This window comes from Oncorhynchus keta, chromosome 6, assembly GCF_023373465.1.
Source record: "Oncorhynchus keta strain PuntledgeMale-10-30-2019 chromosome 6, Oket_V2, whole genome shotgun sequence".
Lineage (NCBI taxonomy): Eukaryota > Metazoa > Chordata > Actinopteri > Salmoniformes > Salmonidae > Oncorhynchus > Oncorhynchus keta.
In genome coordinates, this window is record NC_068426.1 from 11,850,892 (window position 1) to 11,868,341 (window position 17,450).

General features: G+C 43.6%; 1 protein-coding gene across 1 annotated transcript in view; it reads left to right on the forward strand.

Moving 5' to 3' along the window:
* LOC118384955 (mitogen-activated protein kinase kinase kinase kinase 2-like) overlaps positions 1–17,450 on the forward strand; it is a 28,775-nt gene that overhangs the window by 4,200 nt on the left and 7,125 nt on the right. Inside the window, exons 5-24 of the mRNA XM_035771678.2 lie at positions 129–184; positions 1,389–1,436; positions 1,678–1,720; positions 1,857–1,929; positions 2,019–2,150; positions 2,318–2,380; positions 2,488–2,569; positions 2,725–2,835; positions 2,980–3,058; positions 5,143–5,201; positions 5,314–5,360; positions 5,460–5,498; positions 6,120–6,153; positions 6,245–6,458; positions 6,638–6,744; positions 6,844–6,885; positions 16,366–16,450; positions 16,544–16,623; positions 16,717–16,777; positions 16,860–16,980. Of these exons, the coding sequence (XP_035627571.1) occupies positions 129–184; positions 1,389–1,436; positions 1,678–1,720; positions 1,857–1,929; positions 2,019–2,150; positions 2,318–2,380; positions 2,488–2,569; positions 2,725–2,835; positions 2,980–3,058; positions 5,143–5,201; positions 5,314–5,360; positions 5,460–5,498; positions 6,120–6,153; positions 6,245–6,458; positions 6,638–6,744; positions 6,844–6,885; positions 16,366–16,450; positions 16,544–16,623; positions 16,717–16,777; positions 16,860–16,980 (1,576 nt within the window). The remainder of the gene's footprint in view (positions 1–128; positions 185–1,388; positions 1,437–1,677; positions 1,721–1,856; positions 1,930–2,018; positions 2,151–2,317; positions 2,381–2,487; positions 2,570–2,724; positions 2,836–2,979; positions 3,059–5,142; positions 5,202–5,313; positions 5,361–5,459; positions 5,499–6,119; positions 6,154–6,244; positions 6,459–6,637; positions 6,745–6,843; positions 6,886–16,365; positions 16,451–16,543; positions 16,624–16,716; positions 16,778–16,859; positions 16,981–17,450) is intronic.

Consider the following 17,450-nt stretch of genomic DNA (forward strand, 5'->3'; position numbering starts at 1 on the left):
TCTGCAATATTAAAGCTGATCTATCCCTTTAAAAAAAAGATAAAATAAATGATATCAGTTACTACTGTGTACATCATTCATTTTTTTAAATGATGGCCCTGACATACTTCATTTTTATGTTTCCATAGTTACTGGCCCCCTGAATGAGAGGCAGATTGCATATGTGTGCAGGGAAACACTACAGGTAAGCATGAAATTATATGCAGCTTTATCCATTGGCTGAGGCGTTCAACCATTTTCTACTGTGAAACTTTCTATTTGGATGTAACATTATTCACATTATAAATTCATAAACATCATGCTTGACTGTTGCTCTGGGGTACAGTGCCACACTCTAAAAAATAAAGGTGCAAGTTGGAACCAAATAAGGTTCTTGAGAGCAATGCCATAGGGCATGGGTATTCAACTTTGACCCTACGAGGTCCGGAGCCTGCTGGTTTTCTGTTTTACCTGATAATTAATTGCACCCACCTGGTGTCCCAGGACTAAATCAGTCCCTGATTAGAGGGGAACAGTAAAAAAAAAAAAGCATTGGAACTGTCTTTGAGGTACAGAGTTGAGTTTGAGGGCCATAGGGTAACCATTTTAGGGTCTCTGAAGAACCATTCAAAAATCCAAACCAGAAATGTGTTTGGCATTCCAGGACTGGAATTGAATAGCCCTGCTGTAGTGTTTTAAGCCTTATTTGCATATTTCTCAGTGCCTTTTGAATGAATCTGAGTTACCAGTACCACCCATGACTGTGTTTGCTACGTAGAGAGACATGGTTGTTGCATTCATTCATTTACAGTCATGTGTCCTTCACAAAGTGACAAAACAATACATATTTCATAAGGACTTATTTTAAGGGCCTCTTAAATGACATTAAGCTGGCTTGCAAAGTGATGTGTAATTCCTATTGGAATCCAGCCTGAGTGGGGATATCCAACATTTTGAACTTTTATTCACATGCAACCTGCATTCAGAATGACTACCAGGGTTGAGAAGATTAAGGTATGAGACGACCTTAAACATCTTAACTGGAACACTAACTGATGCAATAAATCCAAGTAACAGATTGGAATAGTTTAGAAAAATGTACATGTTATATTTGAGTAGCATGAGATTCAATTAATCAATCAATGTGCATGCAAAAACATAGGTATTAAAACAAACAATTCTAAAAACCAACCTGCAATAGAGCATGCTGGGAAATAGATTGATTATGGGCGTGGTTTTGGTTAAACTCTGGTTATTAACACCAACACTGAATGTATTTTACACCAGTGAGTGGTACCACCCCCCTTTAAAAAAATGGTTCTTTATTAGGCAAGAATTCTCCATTTATCCCCATTTAAGAAGATTCATTTTTTTCAGTGTGGTGTTATTGGGTTTTCTGTGTTTTATAGGGCTTGCATCACTTACATGAGACTGGGAAAATGCATAGAGACATAAAGGTAATGTATTGTTGGATACAAAACATGTAAGCAGTTTACTCTACCCCTCATCTGAATTGAATCATTTTGGTCTGGCGTGTTGGAACTACTCCTTCATACTTACTGAAATCTAATATTTAAGTGTGTGTGTGTGTGTGTGTGTGTGTGTGTGTGTGTGTGTGTGTGTAATTGAAGCTGTGGGCGGTCCTCATGAGAGAGCATGAGACGGTGCACTCATTGTGTCACTGTGGGTTTTTCACAGGGAGCAAACGTTCTTCTGACAGAGCGAGGAGATGTCAAACTGGGTCAGTGACTGTCAACCACCCTCACTCTGTCACTCACTCTCACACATCCTCTCTGCCTCTCCCATAGACACACTCAAAAACAGATCTACTAAAATACTTTTTCTCCAACTCTCTCACTGCATCTTTTTTTCCCCAGCGGATTTTGGCGTTGCAGCTGAGATCAACGCCTCCGTTGCCAAGAGGAAGTCATTCATAGGCACGCCTTACTGGTGAGTGATCTAAGTTCGTCCATGGTACCAAAACAAGGCCATTGATCATGGTTTAGCATAGTTATCCACGGGCAGCTGTGCTCTTCTAGGATGGCACCCGAGGTGGCAGCAGTGGAGAAGAAAGGTGGCTACAACCAGCTATGTGACATCTGGGCAGTGGGCATCACCGCTATCGAGCTGGCAGAGCTTCAGCCTCCCATGTTTGACCTGCACCCCATGAGGTGAGGGCAACGTTGCTGGGATGTCACCTCTCCTTATTATCAGTATACAGATTAAATCTAGTTTCATCTATCCAGTCATATTAACAGATCAGATTTTGATAATTAACACTGCGTCATGTTTCATCAACAGGTTAAGTACATACAATTTTTTTGTTCTTTTTTCCTAGGGCCTTGATGATGATGTCAAAGAGCAGCTTCCAGCCACCCAAACTAAAGGACAAGACCAAATGGTTTAAGTTACTTTATAGTTAAAAAGTCATATGAGCTCCAGAACCGAAAGTATTTACTGTGAGTGTCTAGGAGCCCATGTGGTAATGACCAATAACTATCTGTTTAGGTCTGCAGACTTTCACAGCTTTGTGAAAATATCCCTCACCAAGAACCCTCGCAAGAGGCCCAGTTCGGAGAAACTGTTACAGGTACTACCTCAGAGTTCCATCCTTTTAGAGGAGCGCAACAAAATAACATCAACGTTAATAAAAAAAACAGGTGAATTCATGTCCCTAGTGGAAAAACTGTTCTGTAGTCCTTCGGGTGACAGACACTCCCCACATTATCTACGTTTTCTCTTCAGCACCCCTTTGTGAGTCAGCTGCTGACCAGGACTCTGGCCATTGAACTGCTGGACATGGCCAGCAACCCTGTTCTGCAAACCACACACACTATGGATGAGAGTGATCTTGACGTGAGCATGTCCCCCTATCCTACCCTTTCCTGAAATGTATGCTTGGGCTCAACAATATATGATGTGGATTACTATACTACTAAGATGAATATGTCACTAATGATCTGTATGTGCTGTGTATGTTGTTGTTGTGTGTTTTTGCAGACATGCAGTGCATTCCCTGATCAGATCCATTCCTTAGCGAAACACCTGCCGGTCCAAAGGACTCAGTCTGAGGAGCAGTGTGAGTAACTACAGATGTAGGATCTTAATTTGATCACCCTGTTCCAGAAACATGGAGTGTATTTGAGGTTCATAAAGGCTTATGAAGTTTGTAATTTGCACTTAGAAATTTCAGAATTGATTTTCCCTCATGAAAAATGTATAGACCTCTACAAACATGTATATTTAATTATATTCCACATAATAACTAACATCCTGTTGTTGCAGGATTTTTTTCCTGAAGTAGCAAACTCACCTACTCAAATTAAGATACGGCATCTGTATAGCCTCTCAGATCCTTGCCCTCTAAGCACAGCTCCTCAAGGACTCTGTTACTGATGAGCCATTGTTATGGCCAATGTAGCATTACATTACAGCATCCAGGGGCATGCAGCCAAGGTCAGTAGGACACGAGGGGATAGTCACTGGTATCTATTCACAGAAAATGAAAGAGAGTAGTGTGAGAACAAGTGTGTTTTTGTTTACTGGTATCTCATATCATTGTCATAACAAAAATATATGATTATGATGATGATGATTATCAACTACAGAGTTTATTTCATAAACTCAGCAAAAATAGAAACGTCCTCTCACTGTCAACTGTTTATTTTTGGCAAACTTAACATTTGTAAATATTTGTATGAACATAACAAGATTCAACAACAGAGACATAAACTGAACAAGTTCCACAGACATGTGACTAACAGAAATTGAATAATGTGTTCCTGAACAAAGGGGGGTCAAAACCAAAAGTAACAGGCAGTATCTGGTGTGGCCACCAGCTGCATTAAGTGCTGCAATGCATCTCCTCCTAATGGACTGCACCAGATTTGCCAGTTCTTGCTGGGAGATGTTCCACCAAGGCACCTGCAAGTTCCCAGTCATTTCTGGGGGGGGAATGGCCCTAGCCCTCACCCTCTGATCCAACAGGTCCCAGACTTGGTCAATGGGATTGAGATCCGGGCACTTCGCTGGCCATGGCAGAATACTGGAATTCCTGTCTTGCAGTAAATCACGCACAGAACGAGCAGTATGGTTGGTGGCATTGTCATTCTGGAGGGTCATGTCAGGATGAGCCTGCAGGAAGGGTACCACATGAGGGAGGAGGATGTCTTCCCTGTAACACACAGCGTTGAGATTGCCTGCAATGACAACAAGCTCAGTCTGATGATGCTGTGACACACTGCCCCAGACCATGACGGATCCTCCACCTCCAAATCGATCCCGCTCCAGAGTACAGGCCTCGGTGTAACGCTCATTCTTTTGAAGATAAATGCGAATCTGACCATCACCCCTGGTGAGACAAAACCGCGACTCGTCAGTGAAGAGCACTTTTTGCCAATCCTGTCTGGTCCAGCAACGGTGGGTTTGTGCCCATAGGCGACGTTGTTGCCGGTGATGTCTGGTGAGGACCTGCCTTACAACAGGCCTACAAGCCCTCAGTCCAGCCTCTCAGCCTATTGTGAACAGTCTGAGCACTGATTGAGGGATTGTGCGTTCCTGGTGTAACTCGGGCAGTTGTTGTTGCCATCCTGTACCTGTCCCACAGGTGTGATGTTCGGGTGTACCGATCTTGTGCAGGTGTTGTTACACATGGTCTGCCACTGCGAGGACGGACAGCTGATCGTCCCATCTCCCTGTAGCGCTGTCTTATATGCGTCTCACAGTACAGACATTGCAGTTTATTGCCCTGGCCACATCTGCAGTCCTCATGCTTCCTTGCAGCATGCCTAAGGCACATTCACGCAGATGAGCAGGGACCCTGGGCATCTTTCTTTTGGTGTTTTTCATTGTCAGTAGAAAGGCCTCTTTAGTGTCCTAAATTTTCATAACTGTGACTTTAATTGCCTACCGTCTGTAAGCTGTTAGTGTCTTAACGACCGTTTCACAGGTGCATGTTCATTAATTGTTTATGGTTCACTGAACAAGCATGGGAAACAGTGTTTGAACCCTTTACAATGAAGAACTGTGAAGTCATTTGGATTTTTCAGAATTATGTTTGAAAGACAGGGTCCTGAAAAAGGCACGTTTCTTTTATAATTATTTTTTGCTGAGTTTATTTAAAGGTGTTATTCTGGATCATAATTGTATATGTGTGCTTTCCAGTTGATCTGCTGAAATTTGGGTCTCCCATGAGGAAGGAGACTGAGCTCTCTCCTGACCTGGTGAGGATTATCTGTGTCTAACCTCTATGTTCCACAAACTGCATGTTGAACATATATATTTTTTTAATTTATTTGTCAAATTGTCAGTGCATGAACATATTTTCCCCAACAGGGATCATATGACGAATGGAGCATTACAGGAGATGAGGAGAACTCACCGTAAGCTATTTTTTTCTCACACTTCCTATGTGACATCAGCCGTAATAAATCACGAATGAAAGCAACAATAACTGAATCTACTCTACATTTGAGGTGCAGAAGTCTACTGGAGTGTGTTGAGGAAGCGTTACTTGAAAGGTGAGGCTATAAGACATTCCATAGACATCTCTTTTATAGCACTTACCTACCTACTGTATTGTGTCTGGAAGGTAAAACAACCTTACCTACCTACTGTATTGTGTCTGGAAGGCAATAACAACCTTACCTACCTACTGTATTGTGTCTGGAAGGTAAAACAACCTTACCTACCTACTGTATTGTGTCTGGAAGGTAAAACAACCTTACCTACCTACTGTATTGTGTCTGGAAGGTAAAACAACCTTACCTACCTACTGTATTTTGTCTGGAAGGTAAAACAACCTTACCTACCTACTGTATTGTCTGGAAGGTAAAACAACCTTACCTACCTACTGTATTGTCTGGAAGGTAAAACAACCTTACCTACCTACTGTATTGTCTGGAAGGTAAAACAACCTTACCTACCTACTGTATTGTCTGGAAGGTAAAACAACCTTACCTACCTACTGTATTGTGTCTGGAAGGCAATAACACACCGAAGGAGAAAAAATAAGAACAAAATATAATTTCCATTACAAACAAACAAACATACCAAGTAAAACAATACTGCACATTCACACCACTAGACATTTTTAATTCCCATAACATAGTATATTTGTGTCTGTTTGATATTCCTTGCAGGAGGTTAACCATAAAGAGAGCGCCCTCTGCTGAGGTGAGAGAGAACTACAGACTATCATCAGCCTCTCAGGCACTCAACAATGTTTTTTTGGAACCACACCAGTGTCTGTGTTCATCTGTTGCAGCACTCTCCTGAAGATGAGGACATGGATAAAAGTGGTACCGTGAAGCGGAGTGGGGTCCTCAGCCCTGCCTTAAGGCATACCGTCTCCCCATCCACTGACTCGATTCCTCCAACTGTCACACCTCCAGTCGCAGACTCCGCCCTGGCTGAACCCTCTCTCTTCAACTCCACTATCTTCTCAGACCTCTCACTTTCCTCCAACTGCTCGTTTGAAGGTACAGCACCGCACACGACAAACCCAGGAACGCTAAAACAATCTATGACATCATCGCGTAACAAGTAGTGAAATCAACTGCTTGTCATGTATACTATCTGCATGACCAATTTAAGAACGGTCTCAAACCCATAATCCTGAGACGCTATGCCGCACTGATGGGTCTGTGTGTTCCTGCAGAGGGCAGTGAGTCAAAGGGACGTTGGCCGGGAGAGACATCCTACATGGCCCTGGGGCCCCCACTGTCTCCAGAATGGAGCACACTGAGGAGGAGAACTGAGGACTCGGTGAGACACCATCAACAAGTCACTGACAGCACTTGTAAATTCCTATTTTGTGCACACATGATGACAGATGATCTATTGTGGAATTTGTTTTTTCTTCAGAGAGGTGATTGTCATGGACTTCCACCCACGCCCAAAGTCCATGTAAGTCAAGATGTCTTGATATACAGCCACCAAAAAAGAAAATACGTGTTTAGTTTTAATGTCATGTGCAAAAGTACAGTGAAACGCCTTTCTTGCAATAATGCAATAATCAATAACAATTTAATACTAGGAAAAAACACGAGACATAAGAACACAATAAGTAAGTAAGCATATTATATACAGGCTCAGTTCCATATTTACAATGTGGAGGGATGGAGGTAGATATGTATAGGGGTAAGCATACTATATACATGGTCAGTTCCATATTTACAATGTGCAGGTATACTGGACCTAATATTGTGTACAATACGTTTTTTGTAGTGATTCATATGATGATGTAAAGAATATTAGCTGGTATGTAAATGAGGAGCAACTAGATGTTGCACTTGATGCATTTATAAAATTGCTTATTCCAGTTACTAATAAACGCGTACCCATTAAGACAATAACTAAAAATGGTTAAATCTCCTTTTTAATTTTTTTTAATTTCACCTTTATTTAACCAGGTAGGCTAGTTGAGAACAAGTTCTCATTTGCAACTGCGATCTGGCCAAGATAAAGCACAGCAATTCGACACATACAACAACAGAGTAAAACATGGAATTAACAAAACATCCATCCAATAATACTGTTGAAAAAATTTAACAAAAAGTCTATATACAGTGAGTGCAAATGAGGTAATATGAGGGAGTTAAGGCAATAAATAGGCCATGGTGGCGGAGTAATTACAATATAGCAATAAACACTGGAATAGTAGATGTGCAGAAGATGAATGTGCAAGTAGAGATACTGGGGTGCAAAGGAAGATAAATAAATATAGTATGGGGATGAGCTAGATAGATGGGCTATTTACAGATGGGCTATGTACAGGTGCAGTGATCTGTGAGCTGCTCTGACAGCTGGTGCTTAAAGCTAGTAAGGGAGATATGAGTCTCCAGCTTTAGTGATTTTTGCAGTCCGTTCCAGTCATTGGCAGCAGAGAATCACCAGCAGCAAGAGCAGTTTCATCATTGATGCATACAGAGAAAAGAGTCGGCCTGAGAATTAAACCCTGTGGCACCACCAGAGAGACTGCCAGATGTCCGGACAACAGGCCCTCCGATTTGACACACTGAACTCTATCAGAGAAGTAGTTGGTAAACCAGGCGAGACAATCATTTGAGAAACCAAGGCTGTCGAGTCTGCCAATAAGAATGTGGTGATTGACAGAGTCGAAAGCCTTGGCCAGATCAATGAATATGGCTGCACAGTAATGTCTCTTATCGATTATGATATCGTTTTGGACCTTGAGCATGGCTGAGGTGCACCCATGACCAGCTCTGAAACCAGATTGCATAGCGGAGAAGGTACGGTGGGATTCGAAATGGTCAGTAATATGTTTGTTAACGTGGCTCTCGAAGACCTTAAAGACAGGGTAGGATAGATATAGGTCTGTAGCAGTTTGGGTCTAGAGAGTGTCACCCCCTTTGAAGAGGGGTGTCACGAACCGGCTCAAAGCCCGTAACAAAAGGGAGACAATGTGGAGATAAGGAGTAATAAAATATATATATTTATTAAATAAGTAACTAAGTATAATATACAATGGTGTGTGTAATCAGTAATCAGTAATCAGTAGTGTGAGTGTTTTGCAGGCATGAAGGTGATAATGCAGGGTGTTGAAAGATGCTAACGCAAACAACTAAAAAACCACCAAGAAACACAACAAAATCTATAAAGGTGTCTGCATGGAGAGAGTCTCCTCCATGAATGTGGAAGAGGTCTATTTATCCTGGGACAAACCTGGACCAGGTGTTTCCCATGTAGCTGACGACCCTCCCAACTCCGCTCACCGGCATCCTAATAAGGAAACAAGAACAAAGAGAGAATACGGCAGACAGAGTGGGAGGGTCGTCACAGGGGGATGACCTCGGCAGCTTTCCAATCTTTGGGAATCTCAAGCGGTACGAAAGAGAGGTTGAATAGGCTAGTATAGGGGTTGCAACAATTTCGGCAGATAATTTTATAAGAGGGTCTAGATTGTCTAGCCCGGCTTATTTGTAGGGGTCCAGATTTTGCAGCTCTTTCAGAACATCAGCTATCTGGATTTGGGTGAAGGAGATATGGTGGGGGCTTGGGCGGGTTAGGGGTAGCCAGGTGGAAAGCATGGCCAACCGTAGAGAAAAGCTTATTGAAATTCTCAATTATAGTCGATTTATCGGTGGAAACAACAGTGTTTCCTAGCCTCAGAGCAGTGGGCAGCTGGGAGGAGGTGCTCTTATTCTCCATGGACTTTTCAGTGTCCCAGAACGTTTTTGAGTTTGTACTACAGGATGCACATTTCTGTTTGAAAAAGCTTGCCTTAGGAAAGCTAACTGCCTGTGTATATTTGATCCTAACTTCCCTGAAAAGTTGCATATCACGGGGGCTATTCGATGCTAATGCAGAACGCCACAGGATGTTTTTGTGCTGGTCAAGGGCAGACAGGTCTGGAGTGAACCAAGGACTATATCTATTCCTAGTTCTACATTTTTTGAATGGAGCATGCTTATTTAAGATGGTGACGAAGGAACTTTTAAAGAAATAACCAGGCATCCTCTACTGACGGGATGAGGTCAATGTCATTCCAGGATAACCCGGCCAGGTCGAATAGAAAGGCCTGCTCGCAGAAGTGTTTTAGGGAGCGTTTGACAGTGATGAGGGGTGGTCGTTTGATCGCAGACCCATTACAGATGCAGGCAATGAGGCAGTGATCGCTGAGATCTTGATTGAAAACAGCAGAGGTTTATTTGGAGGGCGAGTTAGTTAGGATGATATCTATGAGGGTGCCCGTGTTTATGGATTTGGGGTTGTACCTGGTAGGTTCATTGATAATTTGTGTGAGATTGAGGGCATCAAGCTTAGATTGTAGGTTGGCCGTGGTGTTAAGCATGTCCCAGTTTAGGTCACCTAACAGCACGAGCTCTGAAGGTAGATGGGGGGGGCAATCAATTCACATATGGTGTCGAGGGCACAGCTGGGGGCTGAGGGTGGTCTATAGCAAGTGGCCACGGTGAGAGACTTGTTTCTGGAAAGGTGCATTTTTAGAAGTAGAAGCTCAAATTGTTTGGGTACAGACCTGGATAGTAGGACAGAACTCTGCAGGCTATCTTTGCAGTAGATTGCAACACCGCCCCCTTTGGCAGTTCTATCTTGGCGGAAAATGTTATAGTTAGGGATGGAGATTTCAGGGTTTTTGGTGGTTTTCCTAAGCCAGGATTCAGACATGTCTAAGACACCCGGGTTGGCAGAGTGCTAAAGGAGTGAGTAAAACAAACTTAGGGAGGAGGCTTCTAATGTTAACATGCATGAAACCAAGGCTTTTACTGTTACACAAGTCAACAAATGAGAGCACCTGGGGAGTGGGAGTGGAGCTAGGCACTGCAGGACCTGGATTAACCTCTATATCACCAGAGGAACAGAGGAGAAGTAGGATAAGGGTAAAATAAGCAATCTTAGGGATGACATGCCAGCAAAAAGCCCTAACACTACACGTCCAAGTATATCTGACCAAATTATGAAAGACAAGAATTGTACTTTGAATTAAAGTCAATGTGGAAGAGGTGAAGAAATGATTGTCTATCAACATTGACAAGCCACTGGGGTCTGACAATCTGGATGGAAAATTACTGAGGATAATAGTGGACGATATTGCCACTCCTATTTGCCACATCTTCAATTTAAGCCTGATAGAAAGTGTCTGCCATCAGGCCCCGGGGAAGCTAAAGTCATTCTGGTACCCTTGAATAGTAAAACCCCCTTTTACTGGCTCAAGTAACTGACCAATCAGCCTGTTACCAACCCTTAGTAAACTTCTGGAAAAATTTGTTTGACCAGATACAATGCTATTTCACAGTAAACAAATTGACAACAGACTTTCAGCACGCATATAAAGGACACTGAACAAGCACAGCACTTACACAAATTACTGATGATTGGCTGAGAGAAATTTATGATAAAATGATTGTGGGGGCTGTCTTGTTAGACTCCAGTGCAGCTTTTGACATTATTGATCATAGTCTGCTGCTGGAAAAATCTGGTGTGTTATGGCTTTACACCCCCTGCTGTAATGTGTATAAAGAGTTACTTGTCTAACAGAACACAGAGGGTGTTCTTTAATGGAAGCCTCTCAAACATAATCCAGGTAGAAGCAGGAATTCCCCAGGGTAGGAACCTTGCTTTTTACTAACAACATGCCACTGGCTCTGAGTAAGGTCAGTGTGTCTATATGTATGCGGATGACTCAACACTACACATGTCAGCAACTACAGCGACTGAAATGACTGCAACACTTAACAAAGAGCTGCAGTTAGTTTAGGAATGGGTAGCAAGGAATAAGTTAGTCCTAAATATTTCCAAAACTGAAATCATTGTATTTGGGACAAATCATTCGCTAAACCTCAACTACATTTCGTAATGAATAATGTGGAAATTGAGCTAGTTGAGATGACTAAACTGCTTGGAGTTACCCTGGATTGTAAACTGTCATGGTCAAAACATATTGATACAACAGTAGCTAAGATGGGGAGAAGTATATCAATAATAAAGTGATGCTCTGCATTCTTAACAACACTATCAACAAGGCAGGACCTACAGGCCCTAGTTTAACAACACTATCAACAAGGCAGGACCTACAGGCCCTAGTTTAACAACACTATCAACAAGGCAGGTCCTACAGGCCCTAGTTTAACAACACTATCAACAAGGCAGGACCTACAGGCCCTAGTTTAACAACACTATCAACAAGGCAGGTCCTACAGGTCCAAGTTTAACAACACTATCAACAAGGCAGGTCCTACAGGCCCTAGTTTAACAACACTATCAACAAGGCAGGTCCTACAGGCCCTAGTTTAACAACACTATCAACAAGGCAGGTCCTGCAGGCCCTAGTTTAACAACACTATCAACAAGGCAGCTCCTACAGGCCCTAGTTTAACAACACTATCAACAAGGCAGGTCCTACAGGCCCTAGTTTAACAACACTATCAACAAGGCAGGTCCTACAGGCCCTAGTTTAACAACACTATCAACAAGGCAGGTCCTACAGGCCCTAGTTTAACAACCCTATCAACAAGGCAGGTCCTACAGGCCCTAGTTTAACAACACTATCAACAAGGCAGGTCCTACAGGCCCTAGTTTAACAACACTATCAACAAGGCAGGTCCTACAGGCCCTAGTTTAACAACACTATCAACAAGGCAGGACGTACAGGCCCTAGTTTTGTAACACCTGGACTACTGTTCAGTCATGTGGTCAGGTGCCACAAAGAAGGACTTGGGAAAATTGCAGTTGACTCAGAACAGGGCAGAACGGCTGGCCCTTAAAAGTACACAGAGAGCTAACATTAATTATATGCATGTCAATCTCCCATGGCTCAAAGTGGAAGCGGGATTGCATCATCATTACTTGTTTTCGTAAGAGGTGTTGACAAGCTGAAGGTACCGAGCTGTCTGTTTAAAGCTAATAGCACACAGCTGAGAGACCCATGCATACCCCACAAGACATTTCACCAGAGGTCTCTTCACAGTCCCCAAGTCCAGAACAGACTATGGGAGGTGCACAGTACTACATAGAGCCATGACTACATGGAACTCTCCACATCAGGTAACAGCAGTATAATCATATTTAAAAAGCATGTAGAAATACAGCTTATAGAACAGCAGGGACTGTGAAGTAACACAAACAGAGGCACAGACACATGCATACACACAGAATAACATACGTACTATGCACACACGTATACATAGATTTTGTGTTGTAGATATGTGGTAGTGGAGTATGGACCTGAGGGCACATACTTAGTGTGTTGTGAATAACTGCCTTAATTCTGCCGGAACCCAGGAAGAGTAGCTGAATGGGGATCCATAATAAATACACATATATATATATATATATATATACACTGCTCACTTAAACAACACAATGTAACTCCAAGTCAAGCACACTTCTGTGAAATCAAACTGTCCAGTTAGGAAGCAACACTGATTGACAATGCAGTTCAATTTCAGATGCTGTTGTGCAAATGGAATAGACAACAGTTGGAAATTATAGGCAATTAGCAAGACACCCCCAATAAAGGAGTGGTTCTGCAGGTGATAATCACAGACCACTTCTAATCCTATGCTTCCTGGCTGATGTTTTGGTCACTTTTGAATGCTGGCGGTGCTTTCACTCTAGTGGTAGCATGAGACGGAGTCTACAACCCACAGAAGTGGCTCAGGTAGTGCAGCTCATCCATGATGGCACATCAATGTGAGCTGTGGCAAGAAGGTTTGCTGTGTCTGTCAGCGTAATGTCCAGAGCATGGAGGCGCTACCAGGAGACAGGCCAGTACATCAGGAGATGTGGAGGAGGCCGTAGGAGGGCAACAACCCAGCAGCAGGACCGCTACCTCCGCCTTTGTGCAAGGAGGAGCAGGAGGAGCACTGCCAGAGCCCTGCAAAATGACCTCCAGCAGGCCACAAATGTGCATGTGTCTGCTCAAACGGTCAGAAACCGACTCCATGAGGGTGGTATGAGGGCCCGACGTCCACAGGTGGGGGTTGTGCTTACAGCCCAACACCGTGCAGGACTTTGGCATTTGCCAGAGAACACCAAGATTGGCAAATTCACCACTGGCGCCCTGTGCTCTTCACAGATGAATGCAGGTTCACACTGAGCACGTGACAGACGTGACAGTCTGGAGATGCCGTGGAAAATGTTCTGCTGCCTGCAACATCCTCCAGCATGACCGTTTTGGCTGTGGGTCAGTCATGGTGTGGGGTGGCATTTCTTTGGGGAGCCGAACAGCCCTCCATGTGCCTGCCAGAGGTAGCCTGACTGCCATTAGGTACCGAGATGAGATCCTCAGACCCCTTGTGAGACCATATTCTGGTGCGGTTGGCCCTGGGTTCCTCCTAATGCAAGACAATGCTAGACCTCATGTGGCTGGAGTGTGTCAGCAGTTCCTGCAAGTGGAAGGCATTAATGCTATGGACTGAATCCAATTGAGCACATCTGGGACATCATGTCTCGCTCCATCCACCAACGCCACGTTGCACCACAGACTGTCCAGGAGTTGGCGGATGCTTTAGTCCAGGTCTGGGAGGAGATCCCTCAGGAGACCATCCGCCACCTCATCAGGAGGTTACTTGCTATATTGTATTTACTTTGCCACCATGGCATTTTTTGCCTTTACCTCCCTTCTCACCTAATTTGCTCACATTGTATATAGACCTGTTTATACTGTATTATTGACTGTATGTTTGTTTTACTCCATGTGTAACTCTATGTCGTTGTATCTGTCGAACTGCTTTGCTTTATCTTGGCCAGGTCGCAATTGTAAATGAGAACTTGTTCTCAACTTGCCTACCTGGTTAAATAAAGGTGAAATAAATAAATAAAATAAAAGGAGCATGCCAGGCGTTGTAGGGAGGTCATACAGGCACGTGGAGGCCACACACACACACTACTGAGCCTCATTTTGACTTGTTTGAAGGACATTACATCAAAGTTGGATCAGCCTGTAGTGTGGTTTTCCACTTTCATTTTGAGTGTGACTCCAAATCCAGACCTCCATGGCTTGATAAATTTGATTTCCATTGATCATTTTTGTGTGATTTTGTTTTCAGCACATTCAACTATGTAAAGAAAAAAATATTTAATAAGAATATTTCATTCATTCAGATCTAGAATGTGTTATTTTAGTGTTCCCTTTATTTTTTTGAGCAATATATATATATATATATATATGGGGTAAGGGGACTAGGTAACAGGATATAAAATAAACAGAGTAGCAGCAGCTTGCGTCTGGGTGGGTGTTTAGTCAGTATAAATGTCTGTGCTTATTATGTGTTTGTGTGTGTGTTGGAGTGACAGTGTGTGAGTGTGTAGGTCCCTGTGAGTGTGCATAGAGACAGTCTGTGTAGCTATGTATCAGTCTTCTTGCTTGGGGATAGAAGTTGTTCAAGAGCCTGTTGGTGTCAGACTTGATGCACTGGTACCGCCTGCCATGCGGAAAGCAGAGAGAATAGTCTATGGCTTAGGTGGTTGGAATCTTTAACAATTTTCCTGCCATTCCTACCACACCCCTGGATGGTAGGTTGTTCGGCCCCGGGGATGCACTGTGCTGTCTGCACCACCCACTGTAGCGCCATGTAATCGAGGGCAGTGCTATTGCCATACCACGTGGTGATGCAGCCAGTCAAGATGCTCTCAATGGTATGCTGTTGCGTGTTCTTCATGACTCTGTGCGTGTTTGGACCATTTGAAATCTTTAGGGATTTGAACGCCGAGGAACTTGAAGCTCTTGACCTGCTCCACTGCAGCTCCATCGATGTGGAGGGGGGCCTGCTCGCCAACCCACGATCAGCTCCTTGGTCTTCCTGATTTTGAGGGAGAGGTTGTTGTTCTGGCACCACACTGACAGGTCACTGACGACCTTCCTGTAGGCTGATTTATTGTCGCTGGTGTTCAGGCCTACTACCGTCATGTCGTCAGCAAACTTGATGATGGTGTTAGTCGTGCGTGGCCACGCAGTCGTGGGTGAACAGGCAGTAAAGGAGGGAACTAAGCACACACCGTTGTGGGGCCCCTGTGTTGAGGGTCAACGTGGCGGAGGTGATGTTGCCTACCGTCACCACCTATGGTCGGCCCATCAGGAAGTCGATGATCCAGTTGCAGAGGGAGGTTGTTCAGACGCAAAGTCCTAAGCTTGGTGACGAGCTTGGAGGTGACAGTGGGGTTTTATAACGCTGAGCTGTAGTTAATGAACAGCATTCTCACGTAGGTTTTCATTTTGTTTAGGTGGGTGAGTGCAGTGTGGAGAGCAATTGAGATTGCATCGCCTATGGATCTGTTGGGGCAGTATGCAAATTGAGTGGATCTAGGGTGTCTGGGATGGTGGAGTTAATGTGTGCCATAACCAGCCTCTCAAAGCACTTCATGACCACAGATGTGAGTGCCACAGGGCGGTGGTCATTGTGGCAGGAAGTCTTAGAGTTCTTGAGGACAGGAATGATGGTGGTCATCTTGAAACATGTGGTGATTACAGACTGGGACAAGGAGAGGTTGAAAATGAATATGCCTGCCAGCTGTTCTGCGCATGCTCTGAGAACGCGCCCTTGAATAACCTATGGACCCGCGGGTGTTGACCTGATTTAAAGACCTTTCCCACATCGGCTTTGGAGAGCGAGATCACCCAATCCTCTGGGTCGGTGACGGCCCTCACACCCAGCACAATGTTGTTGTTGTCAAAGCGTGCATAAAATGCATTGAGTTCGTCTGGTAGAGTGTCATTGTTGGGCAGATCACGGTTGGGTCTTCCTTTGTATTCCGTAATAGACTGTATCCCCTACCACATTCGGCGTGTGTAGTAAGATTCCACCTTATTACTATATTGCCTTTTTCTTGTTTGATAACTCTGCGGAGGTCATAGCGGGACTGAAATGATGTACAGTGTATATTGACCCACACAATCTTTTCCAGATGGGGGCCTGTTTTTCCAAGGTGTTTAATGGCTGCCCATTGAAGATTCACTGTGCTGTCACATGGGTCCTGCCAAAGACTAAAGGTACACACAGGTTATAAAGACAAACAATCGGTAAATGGAGCTTCTGTCAAACCAGTCAGATCTCAGGGATAATGTCTGACTTTCCTCCCTCAGATCAACACCTCATCCTGGGGACGGAGGAGGGCATCTACACCCTGAACCTCAACGAGCTCCATGAGGACACCATGGAGAAGGTAGCTACCATCAATTGGCTTAACACAAAAAGCAGTGTTGCACTACCTGTCATTTTTTTGTTTTAATGTATTATTATGTATATATTTTTTCAGTTATTACCCCAGAGGTGCAGCTGGCTGTATGTCATGAACAACGTGCTAATGTCTATCTCAGGTAGGGCCCTCCATGTCTCCACCACACCCTAATATTTCTGTTCTATCTAGATGTGTGTGTTGACTGTCTTTGTGCTCCGTAGGGAAATCATCCCAGCTGTGCTCCCAGAGGCTGACTACCCTGTTTGACCGTAGACATCTGCAGAAGAGGCAGGGCCACCTGTACATCAACGCCCACCGCCTCACTGAGAGGATCAACTCAAGGTAGGGACACCCCACCACTGGTCAGAAGGAGGCTGTAGTGAAAATACCAATGGTTTATATATATATATACACTAGATAACAAATAGGGGCGCTGTGTTGAGGCCACTGACTCCATCTTGGCATTCTCCCAATGTTCACAAAAATATTTTGGACACTATAGAAATCCATTTATCAATGTCTACATTTGTGTTTGCCACATGTATTCCATTACAGACACTTTAATGCATACTTTAAAATTATATTTTCTGAGCTAAACATACAAATAGAAAATGAAAAATATATACAAAAAAAAAAAGATATTAATGTAACTGCCCCCACTACAACAATAACATACTAAATGCATGGAATTTGGACCTTGAAACATTTAATTGGAATACAGTAGAATTTAATTCATTCCTATGGAGGACTGCTCCTACTGGGAAGTGCCAATATAGCCAACAGGGGGCTTCAAATCCTCTCAATGGCCAATA